Genomic DNA, 13446 nt, shown 5'->3' on the forward strand with positions numbered 1-13446 from the left:
CACACCAGGCACACCTTCAGCCCCTCCGCCATGCCGCCACCACCACCACCACCACCACCAGCAGCAGCAGCAGCAGCAGCAGCAGCGGCGGGGGCAGCGTGGCAGCAGCGCGCCCGAGCCACACCACACCACAGTCACGCCACACCACACCACAGTCACGCCACACCACACCACACCACAGCCACGCCACACCGCCCTCACCAGGAACACCTTGAGCCCCTCAACCTTGGCCTGCAGGCTGCGCCCAAACACCGCGATGTTGTCGTCGTAGCGGGATCCCTGCACAAGGGGGGCGGCAGCCGGGGGTTGTTTGTTGTCGTGGTCGTGGCGGCGCAGCAAGACAGCGCGACCAAGGCCACCCAGCCCGCTAGTGCAGCGCAGCGCAGCGCAGGCGCCGAAGGCCGCGGCAGCGCAGTGCAGGCAGCGCAGGCAGCGCGCATGACGCCAGGCAGCCCAGCCAAGTTTCGCAAGAGAGCGGCGGGTCCCCACCTGGGGCGCCACCTCCTCCTCCGCCAGCGGCTCGTCGGGCAGGCTCTCTATCGAGTCAAAGTAGAACCACTGGTGGAGGGGGTGGAACTTGCCGGAGGCGGCCTTGACCACCTGGGGAGCGAGAAGGGTGGGGGGGAGGGGAGGGGGGGCGGTGGGATCAGCGAGTGGCGGAAGGAGGGAGGGAGGGAGAGGAGGCGAGGAGGGAGGCATGTTTGAGGAAGGAGGTAGGGTGAGCACAGCGAAACGCACAGGAAAGGCGAGGTGGAGGGCATGGGCAGCCATCACAGGCAGCATGGGGAACCGCCAACGGCGGAACGAGGACCGGCCAAAGGCGGCACGAACCAACCACCCGCCCCGCCCCACACACCACTGCCTCACCTCCTGCCCCACCACGCCGCCAAACATGGCCGCCATCGGGTTGAGGCAGGCGCGGGCGGTACCGGCCAGCTTGCGCAGCACGCCCTCGTCCAGCTCCACCTGCGGTACCATGGTGGCAGGACCATGAGCGGGGCTGTACCATGCGGCGGCACCCTCGTGCGGCGTCCGAGTGCGGCGGTTGGCGGCAGCGCTGGGCACGGGAAGGGGGAGGGCAAGGGTGGTGCCGCCTGTGAGATACTGCCACGCCAGGCGTGGCGGGACCGTCATACCTTGTCGGAGGCGGCCTCGTTGATGGCCTTGGCCTGAGCCACCACCGCCGCCGCATCCGCCTCATTACCCGGCTCGGGCAGGCGGCCCTGCGGGGAGAGGAGCGGGCACCGGAACCGTGACATGGGCCCATGCTTGCTGGATGGGGCTGGCAGCCAGATGGCGGCGAGGACACGCGGGCAGCAGGGCAGGCGGGAGGTTGGGTGGGCAGGCGGCCGGGCCGGCGGGGATGTGGGAGGCAGGAGGTGGGTGGGAGGGGCCAGAGGCCGACAGGGACAGCACACGGCTGACCTCCAGCGGCGGCACACACAGCAGCTGCACATTGTGGCGGCGCTGCTGCGCATGGCCGTGCATGTGCAGTGCACGGTACAGCGGTACCATGTGCAGTACCTGTGCCGCCTGGAAGGCATCCAGCGCCTGGAAGCCGACGTGCAGCAGCGGGGAGCGCTCCAGCTGCGAGGAAGCCGCCCAGATGGGGTGGGAGGGTCAGGCATGGGCAGGGCAGGGGCAGGGGCAGGGGGGCAGGAAGGGGCAGGCGTGATGGGGCGAGCGTGGGAGCAGAGCCGGCTGCAGCACCAGCCGTGGCGCCGGGGCGGCAGCGCCGGAGCAGCAGCTCCAGATACAGCGCGCACACGCAGCATCCCGCAGCACCAGGGGCAGCGGGCAAACCCAGCGGTGTCTGCCCAGGCTGCTGCGCACACCACTCCTGACACACACACACATGCCACGCCACGCCCCCACCTTGGAGAAGTCGGAGAGCAGGAACTCTCCCGGCTCCCCCAGCGCCTGCGCCAGCGGCTTAAAGGCCAGCGTCTTGCTGCCCTTGTGCTGCGTCACGATGCCGCCGCGCTGGTAGGGGCTGCGGGGAGGGGAGGGGAGCAGGAGAGCAGCAGGCGGTCAGAGGGGGAGGAGGCGGCGGGGGAGGGGAGGGAGGCATGCGCGGCGGGAGGGGTGCGGTGGGAGCACGGCAGTGAGCCGTGGGTGCTGCTGCGCTTTCATTCTTCCCCGCTGCACCCCACCCCCGCCCCCACCTGAAGTTGGTGGAATCGATCTCCAGGTAGAAAGAATGCGCCTTGCAGCCCTTCACCCGGATCGGCGCCCGGCCGTTGAGCTCGCTCATGCCCACCACCTCGCTCAGCGTCACCTCCTCGCCTGCAGGGGGGTGCAGGCGGGGGACCGGGGTGGCTGAGAACGGACTTTGGGACGCGAGGGAGTGGAAAAGAAGGAGCGAATGAAGGGTGGGTTGGGGAGACATCCAGCTATGGCTACATTAGGCGCGGGCAGGCAGGCAGGGAGAGGGGCCACGGCTGGGAGTGGAGGGAAGGCAGGCAGAATAGGCGCGTGGGAGACGTCGTGGTGGGCGGCGGGCAGGGGTGCCCGCTGGCCTCCCAAGCGCCACACACATAGACGCATCCACACACACACGCACACGCGCGCCCGCCACCCCCACCCCCCTCACCGTCCTGGAATTCCAGCCGCTCATCCTCCACCGTCGTCACCAGCGTGGGGTTGCCGGGGGTGATGCCAGCCACGATGCCCGTGTGCGGCTCCTCGCCTGCAGGGGGGGCAGGCGGAGGAGGGAGGGGAGAGGGAGGGGAGTAGTGTGTGTGGGAGGGAAGCGAGGAGGAGGGTGAGTGAGGGGGGAGGGGGCGGGGAGGGGGCGTGCGGGGGGGTTGGCAGGAGGAGGGAGGCAATCAGAAGCACGCAAGGGAGAGCCGAGCGGGAGGACAGGAAGGGTCAGCAGGAGAGGAAGGGTCGGCAGGAGGGAAGGGCAGCGGGGCCGAGGGGCGAGCGGGCAGGGGGTGCGCAGCAGCAGGAGGCACAGGGCGGCTCTTGTCCTCCATTTAATGTTGCCTTTGCTTTATCCTGATGTCGACTCTAGCCAGAACCGCGCCGCCACCCGCCCGCCAATCCCGGCCAGGGCTGGCACCCGGGGGAGCAGGGCACGTGGGCGCCAGCACTGCAGGAGGGCTGGGGCTGGGGCGCGCGTGGCGTGCCCCCCCGCCTCCCTCCTTCCTGCAGTGCGGTCTGCCTGAAGTGCAGCCCAGCTGCCGGCCGCACGCCCTGGCACGGATGGCGGCGAGTGCGGCCGCGCGACGCAGGCGTCACACGAGCTGTAAACCGATCGAAACTCATCGAAACATGGTCGAACACGGGGACCATTATTGCGGGCTTCATCCTCTCAAGTGTGTTGAGGCACGTGGCCAGGCGGCGGCGCTGTGGGTGGCAGAGGACAAGTGCACCTTGCTAGAGAGCAAGCCTGCCAGGAGGAGGGGGGCAGGCAGCGGGGGAGGACCCCCCCACGGCCTACCCTTCTCCTCACAGTTCACCCAGCTTGACATCCAGCACAGCGACCTGCGCCTCTGCCGCCCGCAGCAGTGTGTGTGTGTGAGATCTGGGTCGCGGGCGGTACGCACTTGAGCCACGATCGCCGTGCTGGAGGCCAAGCTCGCTGTGGTTGTGGAGAAGGGCAGGCAACTGGAGAAGAGCCCCCCGCTCTCCACGAGCACAGCGAGCTTTGCCCTGAGCTTTGCCCTCAGCACGGCGGCCTTGGCTCGCCGATGATGGCCCGCGGCCCGCAGCGCCGAGGCACTCCCCGCTGCTACGCTGGCGGGCACAGCCAAGGCGCGACAGCGGGGCTGCCACCCAGGACTGCCCCAGGCCCGGCCGCCGCACTCACTGGTCCGATTTTGCACTCACTGGGGGGAGAGGTATGCGGGAGAGGCAGCGCAGGCGGGCATGCCCAGGGACGGCGGCGCGGCTGCCGCCCAGGTGCCGGCTGCGCGGCTGCTGCCTGCAGGACCACCCCGCGCGTCGCGGCCGCCGCCAGCCACGGGCGCGCATCCACCCGCCGCCGCCCTGCTGCTGCCATGCACCTGAGCCCTCTGGCAGGCGGCTCGGCCGCATGCCGCGGCACCGCCGCGGCGGGGGGAGGCGAGCAGCTGATGGGAGGCAACCGCAGGAGGGGTGCAAAGGGTACTGCGTGGCAGCCCTGCCGCTAGTTGCTGCGGTTACGTCCCACCAATTGATCACCATCCACTTCGCCGCTGGCAAAGCCACGGCAGGCCCCTGCCCCCACACCCCCGCCGCATGCTGGAGCTGCAACGCGCCTGGAAGGGAGGCTGCCGGCGGCCGCGCGCCTCGCCGGCAGCGCCGCGGCGGCACGCGGGGAGAGCGAGGGACCCAAGCCGGCCCAAGAAGGGAGCCGGGCGGGGGCCTGGGCGGTGGCTCCCGCCCTGGCGCCATTCTTGGGCAGCAAGAAAGTAACGACCCGCTCTCTCCGCCCGCCGCCGCCGGCGGGCCTGCAGGCTCCCCGACCCGTCGCCACGATGCACCCCTTGCCGTCGCTTTGCTGCGCCGCTGCCCTGGCCTCCCCCGCCCAGCGCGGCCCCAGCAGCGCCGGGTCAGGGCCGGGTCTGCCCAAGTGGCGGCCACCGCGGCCCTGTGTTCAGCCTGCACCCGTTGTTGCCAGCGGCATGTGTTGATGCGGCCGGGACGCGCTGCCGGCCCGCCACGCTGGCGCCTGCCGGGGGCGAGGAGCGCAGGCGCAAGCGCGGCATGCAAGAGCAGCTGAACCGGCTGCATCGACACACACGATCGGCGACATCGGATGCTGGCTGACGCAGGCCTGACGTGTGCTTCCACAGGCGTGGCTAGTGCGCGCACCGCGACGGCGGCGCCGTGGGTGAGCCGGCCGGCCGGCAGGAGGGAGGGAGGTGGGGGCCGCACCGGGGCGTCGGCCAGGCGCCGGCCTGCGGCGGACACAACACCCCAGGCGGTGAGGCGGCGACGCTACGCACCCTCTCGCCCCCGGACGGCGGGGCCAGCCCGCCAACCGCTGCCAGAGGAGAGAGGGTGGCAGTGTCTACACACCTACACCGAGCGGGCGTGCGGCGCTGCAGGCCTGGCACCCGTTGCTGCGGCGGATGGAGCTGGCTGCAACCCGCTCCCCGCAGGGCAGTCCTGGCAGCTGGCGGGAAGCCGGGCGGCGCTCGGGCTCGCCTGCCCCCCGGCTCGCCCACTCCCGCCGCAGCCACGCAACCCAATCCTGCCACGCTGGCGGCGCACGCCCGAAACCCGGCGCGAGTGTGTGGCCGAACACCCGGCTGCCGAGGGCGCGCCCGACGCGCCCGGTGACCGCAGGCAGCCCGCCGCGCTGGCGCCCGCCGCAGGGCCAATGGGCGGCGCCGCGAGGGCGGCAGGCGCGATCGCAGCCAGCACTCTGCAGCTGCACCGGGCGACACGGAGCACACACATGGCAGGCAGGTGTGCGCTGAGACCTTATGCGCTGAGTCCCTATGAACCCTAGCAGGAGGGCTTCCGTGTGCGCACCACGACCGCAGTCTCGCACCGCAGCGGCGAGGGGCGGGGCGGCAGGCGGGACGCGCATGGCGGCGGCGTGGCGACAGGCATGCTGGGAGGCATGCTGCAGCTACCTTGCAGCTACAGCGGCTGCCTTCTCCCACCACTCTGCAGCGCTCTAGCCCCAGTGCAGCAGCAGCAGCGGCAGCAGCAGCAGCAGCAGCAGCGCGCCAGCCAGGCCAGGCTCTTGCGGCGGGGGGTGGGGCCGCGTGGACGCCGCCAGAAGTGCAGCCGGGGCTGTGTGCGCAGCCACGGGGGCGCCGTTCTGGGGCCGAGGACCAAGTACAACCCCCCCGGCGCACAAGGATGCCGCAGGGCGATCCCGCCTGCCCCTGCTGCTGCCCACACAACTACTGCCCTGCTCGGCCCCACCCCACAGCACGCAGGGCAGCGCAACCACGCTGCCTGCTGCCGCTGCGAAGCGACGGTTGGGTGGCAGCCGCAGCGGCAAGAAGGGCGCAGGGGAGGCGGCCCCCCCGCGCCGTTCTTGCCGCTGCATGCCGCGTTGAAACCGTCGCCCCAGGCGGCGGCCAGTGCGTGTGGTGCTGCTGCCACGGCGCGGTTGAGCGGAGGGGGCCAGGCACCTAGCCTGTGGCCGGCTGCAGCCCTCGCCGGGCAAAGGCCTCTCTGACGGCGCTGAGGCAGCGGCCGAGGCGGCAACGGTGGCAGCGGCGGCAGCAGGGACATGCGACAGCGAGCAGCAGCGACGGGCGGCAGCACGCAGAAGAGGCAGTCGTCGGCGGCAGCTGCTGGACTGAAGGAAAGGAGAAGGAAAGATTGGGAAAGAAACATGAAAGAAAAGAAAGAATACGGGAAGGAAAGGAGAAAGGAAAGGAGAAAGAAGCACATGAAAGAAGAAAGTAAGAAAGAAGGAAAGGAAGGCAGGACAGAAGGAAGCGGCGGCTCACTCACCGTCTACGTCCAGAACTTGGAAGGCGGGCCCAAAGTCGCAGAAAACCTGGGCAAACACGCCGCGCACGTCGGCCTGCGGCGGGCAGGGTGGGAGGTCGGAGATGGGGGTGGGTGGCGGGCGGAGGGGTGGGGCAGGTGGGAGGCGGGCGGAGGGGCGCGCGGGTGGGAGGTGGGGGGAGGGGTGTGGGCGGGCGGTGGCGAAAACAACGCCGTCACACACACACACAGAAACACACGCACGCCGCGCGCGGATGCTTGGGGTCAGGCTCCTTCTGGCTCGACTTTGTGTTTGTGTAGCTCTCCTGCCCTCCCCTGAGCCGCACACCCACGCGGCGGCGGGGCGAGGCGTGTGCGGGGCAGGGGAGGGCAGCCTAACAACAGAAACACAAGAGCGAGCCACCAAGAGCCTGACCCAAACCAACCGAGCATGTCGGTGACCGCCGGGGCAGCTGCACGCAACAGGCGGACCCCAGCACGACACAACACACAACACCGTGCACGGACACCAACCACCCCACCCCTACCCCACCCCACCCCACCCCACCCACCTTGATGAATGCGATGCCGTGGGCGCGGCAGAATTCGTCGACGCGGATCGACTCGCCCAGCGGCGTGTCGGTGGCCACCACCACCTGCGGTACAGAACGTACGGGCGAGGTACGGGTGAGGTATAGGTGAGGTACAGGTGATGCACAGGTGCGGTACGAGTGGTACAGGTGAGGAGAGGGAGGTGCAGGCTAGGTACGGGAGGCAGGGGCGCGGGAGGCAGGTGCGTGGGGGGCGGGGCTGGGCCGAGGGGTGCAAGACAAGGCACAGAGAAGCCGCCACCACACCGGGAGGTGGGTGGGGGCGGCTGGGGGCGGCGGCGGCTGCGGCTGGTGGCGCCGGCGGCGCCACACACAGACACACACGGTGTGCGTGTCACACACACACACACAACCCCACCTGGAACTGCGCCAGCAGCGCGTCGTCCAGGTCAGCGCTGCTGGCCGCCACCGGCACGGCGGTGTTCAGCTCCTGCAGCGCCTCCCTGCGGGGCGGGAGGAAAGCGCGGCCCCGGGGGGGGGGCAGGGCAAACGGCAGGCAGGGGTTTGGGCAGGGCCACGGCGGCGGGTGGGGGGTTGGGCAGGGGCCGCATCCCACTCGGCTGCGCGCTGCACTCACAGGTGCATGCACTGAGCGCTCACCTGCAGGCCTCAGCACGGTTACGCCCCACGTCGCCCGGGGTCAGGTAGAACTGGGCTCCCAGGTCGCGGAGGGACACCTGCGGGGACACACAGGGGCAGGGGCAGGGGGCAGGGGCAGGGGCTGAAAAGTGAGCGGCTGGGAGGCTAGCGGCTGGGAGGCTAGCGGTTGGGAGGCTAGGAACACAGAGAGACGGACAGGGAATGGAGAGAGGAAGAGGGGGTGGCTGGCCGGGCGCGGGAGGCGGCACATGCAGGAACGAAGGCCAGATCAGCTGGCCGCCTGGACGGCGGCAGGGGGAAGGAGGGGGCAGGCAGGCGCATCCACACGGCCTGGCGCCCATCGCGAGTTGGGCGATGCGCCGCCAGCGACCGGAGGGAGAGGGGCAGGCACTGCTTTGGGCCGGCCCAGACAGCAGGGGCGGCCACCGCAGGCAACAGGGGCGGCCCCCGGCTGCCAACGCCCACCAAAACCACCCACGCACCCACCCACCCACCTCTGCCCTGTCGTGCAGCGTCAGCGACTTCACGCCGGCCAGGACAACATTCTTGGCTGCGGGGTGGGGAGGGGTCCGGGGCAGGGGGGGTGCAGAGTCGAGCAAGGGGTGGCGGTTCCAGGAAAAACAGGCAGCCACGTGGGGGGAGGCGCCGCAGCAGCACGGCGCAGCCCGCCAGGGGACAGGCTCGTATGTTCCTGCACAGCAAGCCCTCCCAGCCAAGCGCCACCAGCGGCACAAGCAAGCAGCAGCAGCAGCAGCACAGGCAGCAGCCGAGCCACCACCAGTAGCAGCAGCAGAGCCGGCACCGCCACCACACCGCCACCACACCACACTCCGCTCGCCCTCCTCCCAGCCCACCCAGGCAGGCAGGCAGGCAGGCACGCAGCAGCAGCAGCAGCACCACCACCACCACCACCACGACTCACCCACTTCCACGCCCAGCCCGCCCGCGCCGCACACCAGCACGTTGCAGGCGGCCATGCGCCGCATCGACTCCTTGCCGTACACTGCCAGCTGCGGGGGTGTAGGGGGTGGGGTGGTGGTGTGTGTGTGTGTGTGTGTGTGGTGGCGTGTGTGTGGTGGTGTGTGTGTGTGGTGGTGTGTGTGTGTGTTTCCAGCACCGTTTCTCACACACCCATTATTGCACGCCCAGCCCTGGCCCGGCCCTGCCGGGGCCCAGCCCGGCCCCCCTGCCCACCCCGCCCCGCCCCACCTGGCGGGAGTGCAGGTCCTCATCGATCTCCACAGCAGGCGCCCCGTTTGCATTAGCTGCAGGGGCAGGGGGTGGGTACAGTGCTACTAGTAAAGTGAAGTGAATAGGCACGCGGCTGGGTTGCAACCCCTGAATAATGGCCGCCTGCAGGGCGCCCCGCGCCGCGCCCAGGCCGCGCAGCCGCTCGTGCGAGCGTTCCAAGGCGTGGCGGCACCCCCACGGCTGCCCCGGCAGGCAGGTAAGCGGCGCTGTGACCGGCCGCCTGCAAAATGCAACCGCCCAAGGGGGAGGCTCGGGCGCCGCCCCTCGGCGGTGCCCCGAACCCAGCCCCACCTTCGTCGCTCATCGTCGTCTTGCTCTTCTTGGTGTCGGGGAGGTCCTGCGGGGGGCGGCAGCAGGGCGACTAGGTTGAGGCTGGGCCCCGGAAGGGCGCGGGCGGCGGCGGGCAGGCGGCGGGTGGGCACGCCGGCGCCTCGGGCGGCCCGTGGGGCGGCCCGCGTGGCGCGCAGGCCCGCCGGACGGTCATGATCGCGGCATCAGCGGCGGCAGGGCCCGGGGCGGGCCCCAGGGGCGCAGTCAGAAGCCGATCAGAAGGCCATGTGGTCACAGAGCGGCCAGAGTGCCACGCGGCGGCAGCACCGCGGCCTGGCAGGCCCCCAGCGCCCACCTGCTCGAGCCCACCGGTGCCTCTCTTGGACATGAACGCCCTGCGATCAAGTGGAGTCTCGAATGCGGCTGCCGGCCCCTGTCTGCAGCCCCCAGCCCTCTCCAGAATAGATGGTACGCTTGGAAATGCCGCCGGCGGCCGCCCTGGCGCCGGTTTGGGCGAGCTGGGCAGCCGAATGTACACACACGCAGTACAGGTTTGGGTTCTGCATCGTTGGCGCTGCTGGAGCAACCGGCAGGCCTTGCACCAATCTCAGATCAACTGCGTTGAGTCGCCAGGGGGCCTGGATCGCTCCAAGGCAGTTCGAACTCCCTCTCCGGCGGCTCCTTTTGCTTATAAGAACGTCCTGCGCCTCCCAAACCAGCCCCCGGTCCCACCAAGCAGCCCATGGCCTCCCAGCACACGCCGCCGCGGCAGGCGGCGCCGCCGCCGCAACCGCCGCCACCCGCAGCCGCCACCGCTGCCGCTTCCGGCCAGCCGGCGCCCGGCCAGCCGGGGCAGGCCGGCAGCTACCAGGAGGAGGTGCAGGAAGGCTTCCGCCAGCTCAGGGCGCTGTTTGCGGCCATAGACGCGGGGCAGCTGTCGCCGGATGACCCGGGGGCGTTCGAGAGCGTGCGCGGGCGGCCAGGTGGGTGTGGGTGCGGGCGCACACACATGTGTGCAGCTGCGCAGCTGTGCAGCTGCCGCTTTCCTGCAGATTAGCTATATTAGCAATACACGCCCCCGCTGCGCTGGGCTGGGTGCCACCACTGCCCCTGCCCCCACGCTCTCCACCCATGCATCACAACCCGCGCCGGCAGCTTGCCACCACACACACTCACGGCACCGCCCTCCCTGCAGCCACCTTCCCCCATCCAAGCCACCCCTCCCCTGCTGCCTGCCTGCTCCCCCCACCCCCTGCAGGCGTGGTGCTGGATCCCATGCCCTGGCAGCGCCTGGTGTCACTGGTGGCGCAGGGCGTCGAGCGGGCGCTGGGCAGCCTGGGGCGGCACCCGCTGGGCATCAAGCGGTACTGGGACCACCGGGACCACGTCATTCTGCGGGACCATGTGTCGGGTGGGTGCGGGGCTGGTCTGTGGGGGCGGGAGTGGGAGTGGGAGACTTGGACCCGTCCCGCTGGAGCCGGCAGCCCTCCCGCTGGAACCGGCGGGTCTGGGCGTCCGGCGATGCCCAGCCTGCCGCATCTCCCACCTGTACCGCCTGCATGTACTGCCTGTACCGCCTGCAGTCACCGACTACCTCATGCTGGACATCTTCGGCTTCGCCGCTGAGCTGGAGCCAGACGGGCGGCGCCGGGCCCTCGTCCCGCCCGGCTTCTTCCTGGCTTCCACCCCGGCTGGCGGCAGCAGCGGCGGCTGCAGCAGCGGCAACGGCGGCGGCGGCGAGGGGGGCGGCTTCCAGCTGGTGACCAAGTGGCGGGACAATGTGAGGGCGGTGCCGGGCCGCGGCCGATTTTCATGTGTGTGTGCCTCCACCTGCCTCTGCCCCTCCCTCCCGCCATGTGCGCCTGTCACGTGCTGCCTCTGCGTCGCTCACTGCCGGCCGGCTTGGCCATGGCAGGCAGGGATCCCTCCCTTGCTGCCCCAAATCCCACTCCCTCGCTCCCTCTCTCCCTCCCTCCCTCCCTCCCTCCCCGCCCCCAACAGGACTTCCCCTACCACCTGCAGCCGGGGGTGGCCCACCTCAACCTCTGGGCCAACCGCCCGCTGACGGCGGAGGAGGTGCAGGAGCACATTGCGGCGCGGGTGGGCGGCCCGGGGCTGCTGGTGCTGTTGCAGCCGCCGCTGCCGCCGTTTGCTGCCTCTGCCGTGGCTGCGGCTGCCGCCGCCGCGGGCCAGTATAGGGCAAGGCGGGGCGGGGTGTTGCCAAGCCACGTGTTGCCTGGCCACCAAACTCCTGCTGCCCCCCACGCCGAGCACCATCGCTGATTCATAGCTGGGCAACACCGCCAGCCATACCATCACAACCAAGGCATAGGGATGCCTGGATCATCGGTGCTCGCCAGCGGCTTGGTGCTGGCTATAGGCCATGCCATAGGCTATGCCTAGCCATGACGCTGGCGCACGGCTGATTGGGACCGACAGTGGATGCCGGGGCAGCACCATGCTGCCCCGCCAGGCGGTGACCGCCGCCGCCAGGCCTCCTCCCCGCCTCTCTGTCTGTCTCTCTTCCTGCTACACCTAGTCAGAGCTGGCAAGTGCTGCCGTGGCTTCGCCTGAGCGCTCCCACACGCCCCCTGCAGGTGCCCCCCGCCGCCCCGCGCTGCTGGTTTGTCAACACCCCCAGCCTCCAGTCGGTGCCCGCCCTCTGGCACGCCCATGTGCTGGTGCTGGAAGAGGGGGAGGGGCGGCGGCCCGGCGGCAGCGGCGGCGTATAACCTGAGCCGGACGCGTGGGCGAGGTGCGGGCGAGGCGGCGACGGGAGACTGGGAGCTGCAGCGCCAGGGCGTGGCCGGCGCAGCGGCAGGAGGCACGGCGGCGGCGGCGGCTGTGGCAGGTAGCCCGCAGCCCTGCGCAAGCACTGCGAAACACTATGCCACGGTTTCACCACTGGCTCTCTTTCCAATTCCTTCTGCCATGAACTCGCGTGTTCTGAATGAACCAGCTGTCCATTTCCACTCACCACCCAGCTCTGCTGCCACCATGCGGGGTAGCCATGCGGGCAGGAATGCCAGTTATGTCTGCCCTGGCAGCATCGGCAACAGAAAACAGCACATGTGTGCAGGCCAGGCCTGATTCTGAGCAGCACTGGCCAATTGCTGATGGTCGGCGGCCACACACGACGCAGCTCCGCCCGCTGCGCTGGGCACGCTGCGGCGCCAGGCTGCGCGTGCGCTGAAGCGGCGTGTATGGTGTAGGCCCTTGCTCGTTAGGGAATTCCAGCCCATAAACTCGAGTATTGTCTGACGAGCTGACGCACTAAAATATGCCCTGGCGCTATATTATTCCCTGACTCCGCGCCCCCCGGCGCTTTGGGCCCTCTCCGGCCGCATAGCCAGGACAGTGGTCGCAGCAGCCGACGCTTGCGTCCCTTCAGGTCCCGTGCACCCCGTTCGACACACTAAACACCCGGCCTCCATCCCCCTGAGGAGGCTGGGCTAGGGTGATCCGCGTGTCAACAACAATATGGTGAGTTCAGTCAGCTGTGGGAATGACAGCTGCCGAAGCTGCCAAAGACGCGCCGCGGCAGGGTAGAGCTAGGGCAAGGGATTTGTTAGGGTAGGGCAGGCCTGCTAGCTTGGTGAAACGCCGTATGGCCATACGGCGCCCATGTGTGCACAGCAGTAAGCAGCGATGGGCCTTGATGGGGGCCTCCCCGCCTCTGCCCCCCGAGACCATTGGGCTGCCGGCGCCGGCGCCGGCACCGCGAAGCCTCTGCCTCTTACTCCGTGCCCGCTCCTGCTGGAGCTAGCAGCACCCCCGGCGGTACAGCGGGACAGCACGGCGCAGCAGGAGCACACCTCCGCACCCCCGCAGCAGCGCCAATTCGAGCTGGGGACAGCTGAGCAGCTGGCAGCAGCCGTGGCGCTCCTCGCAGGCACGCAGAGGCAGCTGGATGCCCTGGCAGCGGCAGCGGAGTCAGCGGCCAGCCCTGCAGCCCTGGAGCAGCTGGCAGCGGCATTTGCTGAGCTCATGGTGGAGACCCTGGATGGCGCAGGCATGCGGCAGCGCAGCAGCAACGGCGGCGCCCAGCGACCACACTGCCTCCCCCGCAGCCTACAACGGCAGTACGGCATCCGCGACGCAAGAAGGGCGCAACGCAATGCGGTGCAGCAGGCAGCTGTTGCGCAGCAACGTGGCATCGGCCCTGAGCAGCAGGACGCAGCCCTGCGGCGGGAGGTGGGACGCTGCCGCAACCGCCTGAAGCGCCGGCTGGTGGCAGCGTGGCACAAGTGCCAAGCCCTCCGCGGCGAGAAGCTGGAGCAGCTGGCCAAAACGGACCCACAAGCCTTCTTCTTCAGGCTCAAGCCCCAAG

At 70.1% G+C, this 13446-nt stretch overlaps 2 protein-coding genes across 2 annotated transcripts in view; one reads left to right on the forward strand and one right to left on the reverse strand.

The window, feature by feature from the left end:
- Positions 1-8827, reverse strand: part of CHLNCDRAFT_59425 (hypothetical protein) — a gene marked incomplete at its 5' end in the record, with an annotated part of 22590 nt that extends 13763 nt beyond the window's left edge. The window contains 15 exons of the mRNA XM_005842847.1: positions 177-279; positions 490-600; positions 868-966; positions 1137-1223; positions 1525-1587; positions 1876-1993; positions 2166-2286; positions 2594-2689; positions 6409-6481; positions 6957-7040; positions 7354-7438; positions 7596-7672; positions 8090-8145; positions 8518-8605; positions 8723-8827. Of these exons, the coding sequence (XP_005842909.1) occupies positions 177-279; positions 490-600; positions 868-966; positions 1137-1223; positions 1525-1587; positions 1876-1993; positions 2166-2286; positions 2594-2689; positions 6409-6481; positions 6957-7040; positions 7354-7438; positions 7596-7672; positions 8090-8145; positions 8518-8605; positions 8723-8827 (1366 nt within the window). The remainder of the gene's footprint in view (positions 1-176; positions 280-489; positions 601-867; positions 967-1136; positions 1224-1524; positions 1588-1875; positions 1994-2165; positions 2287-2593; positions 2690-6408; positions 6482-6956; positions 7041-7353; positions 7439-7595; positions 7673-8089; positions 8146-8517; positions 8606-8722) is intronic.
- A 1031-nt stretch (positions 8828-9858) lies between these two features.
- CHLNCDRAFT_55564 (hypothetical protein) overlaps positions 9859-13446 on the forward strand; it is a gene marked incomplete at both ends in the record, with an annotated part of 6137 nt that continues 2549 nt past the window's right edge. The window contains 6 exons of the mRNA XM_005842838.1: positions 9859-10099; positions 10375-10527; positions 10700-10896; positions 11118-11216; positions 11714-11842; positions 12879-13310. Coding sequence (XP_005842900.1) covers positions 9859-10099; positions 10375-10527; positions 10700-10896; positions 11118-11216; positions 11714-11842; positions 12879-13310 — 1251 coding nt within the window. The remainder of the gene's footprint in view (positions 10100-10374; positions 10528-10699; positions 10897-11117; positions 11217-11713; positions 11843-12878; positions 13311-13446) is intronic.

The sequence above is a fragment of the Chlorella variabilis genome (assembly GCF_000147415.1).
Source record: "Chlorella variabilis unplaced genomic scaffold CHLNCscaffold_39, whole genome shotgun sequence".
NCBI lineage: Eukaryota > Viridiplantae > Chlorophyta > Trebouxiophyceae > Chlorellales > Chlorellaceae > Chlorella > Chlorella variabilis.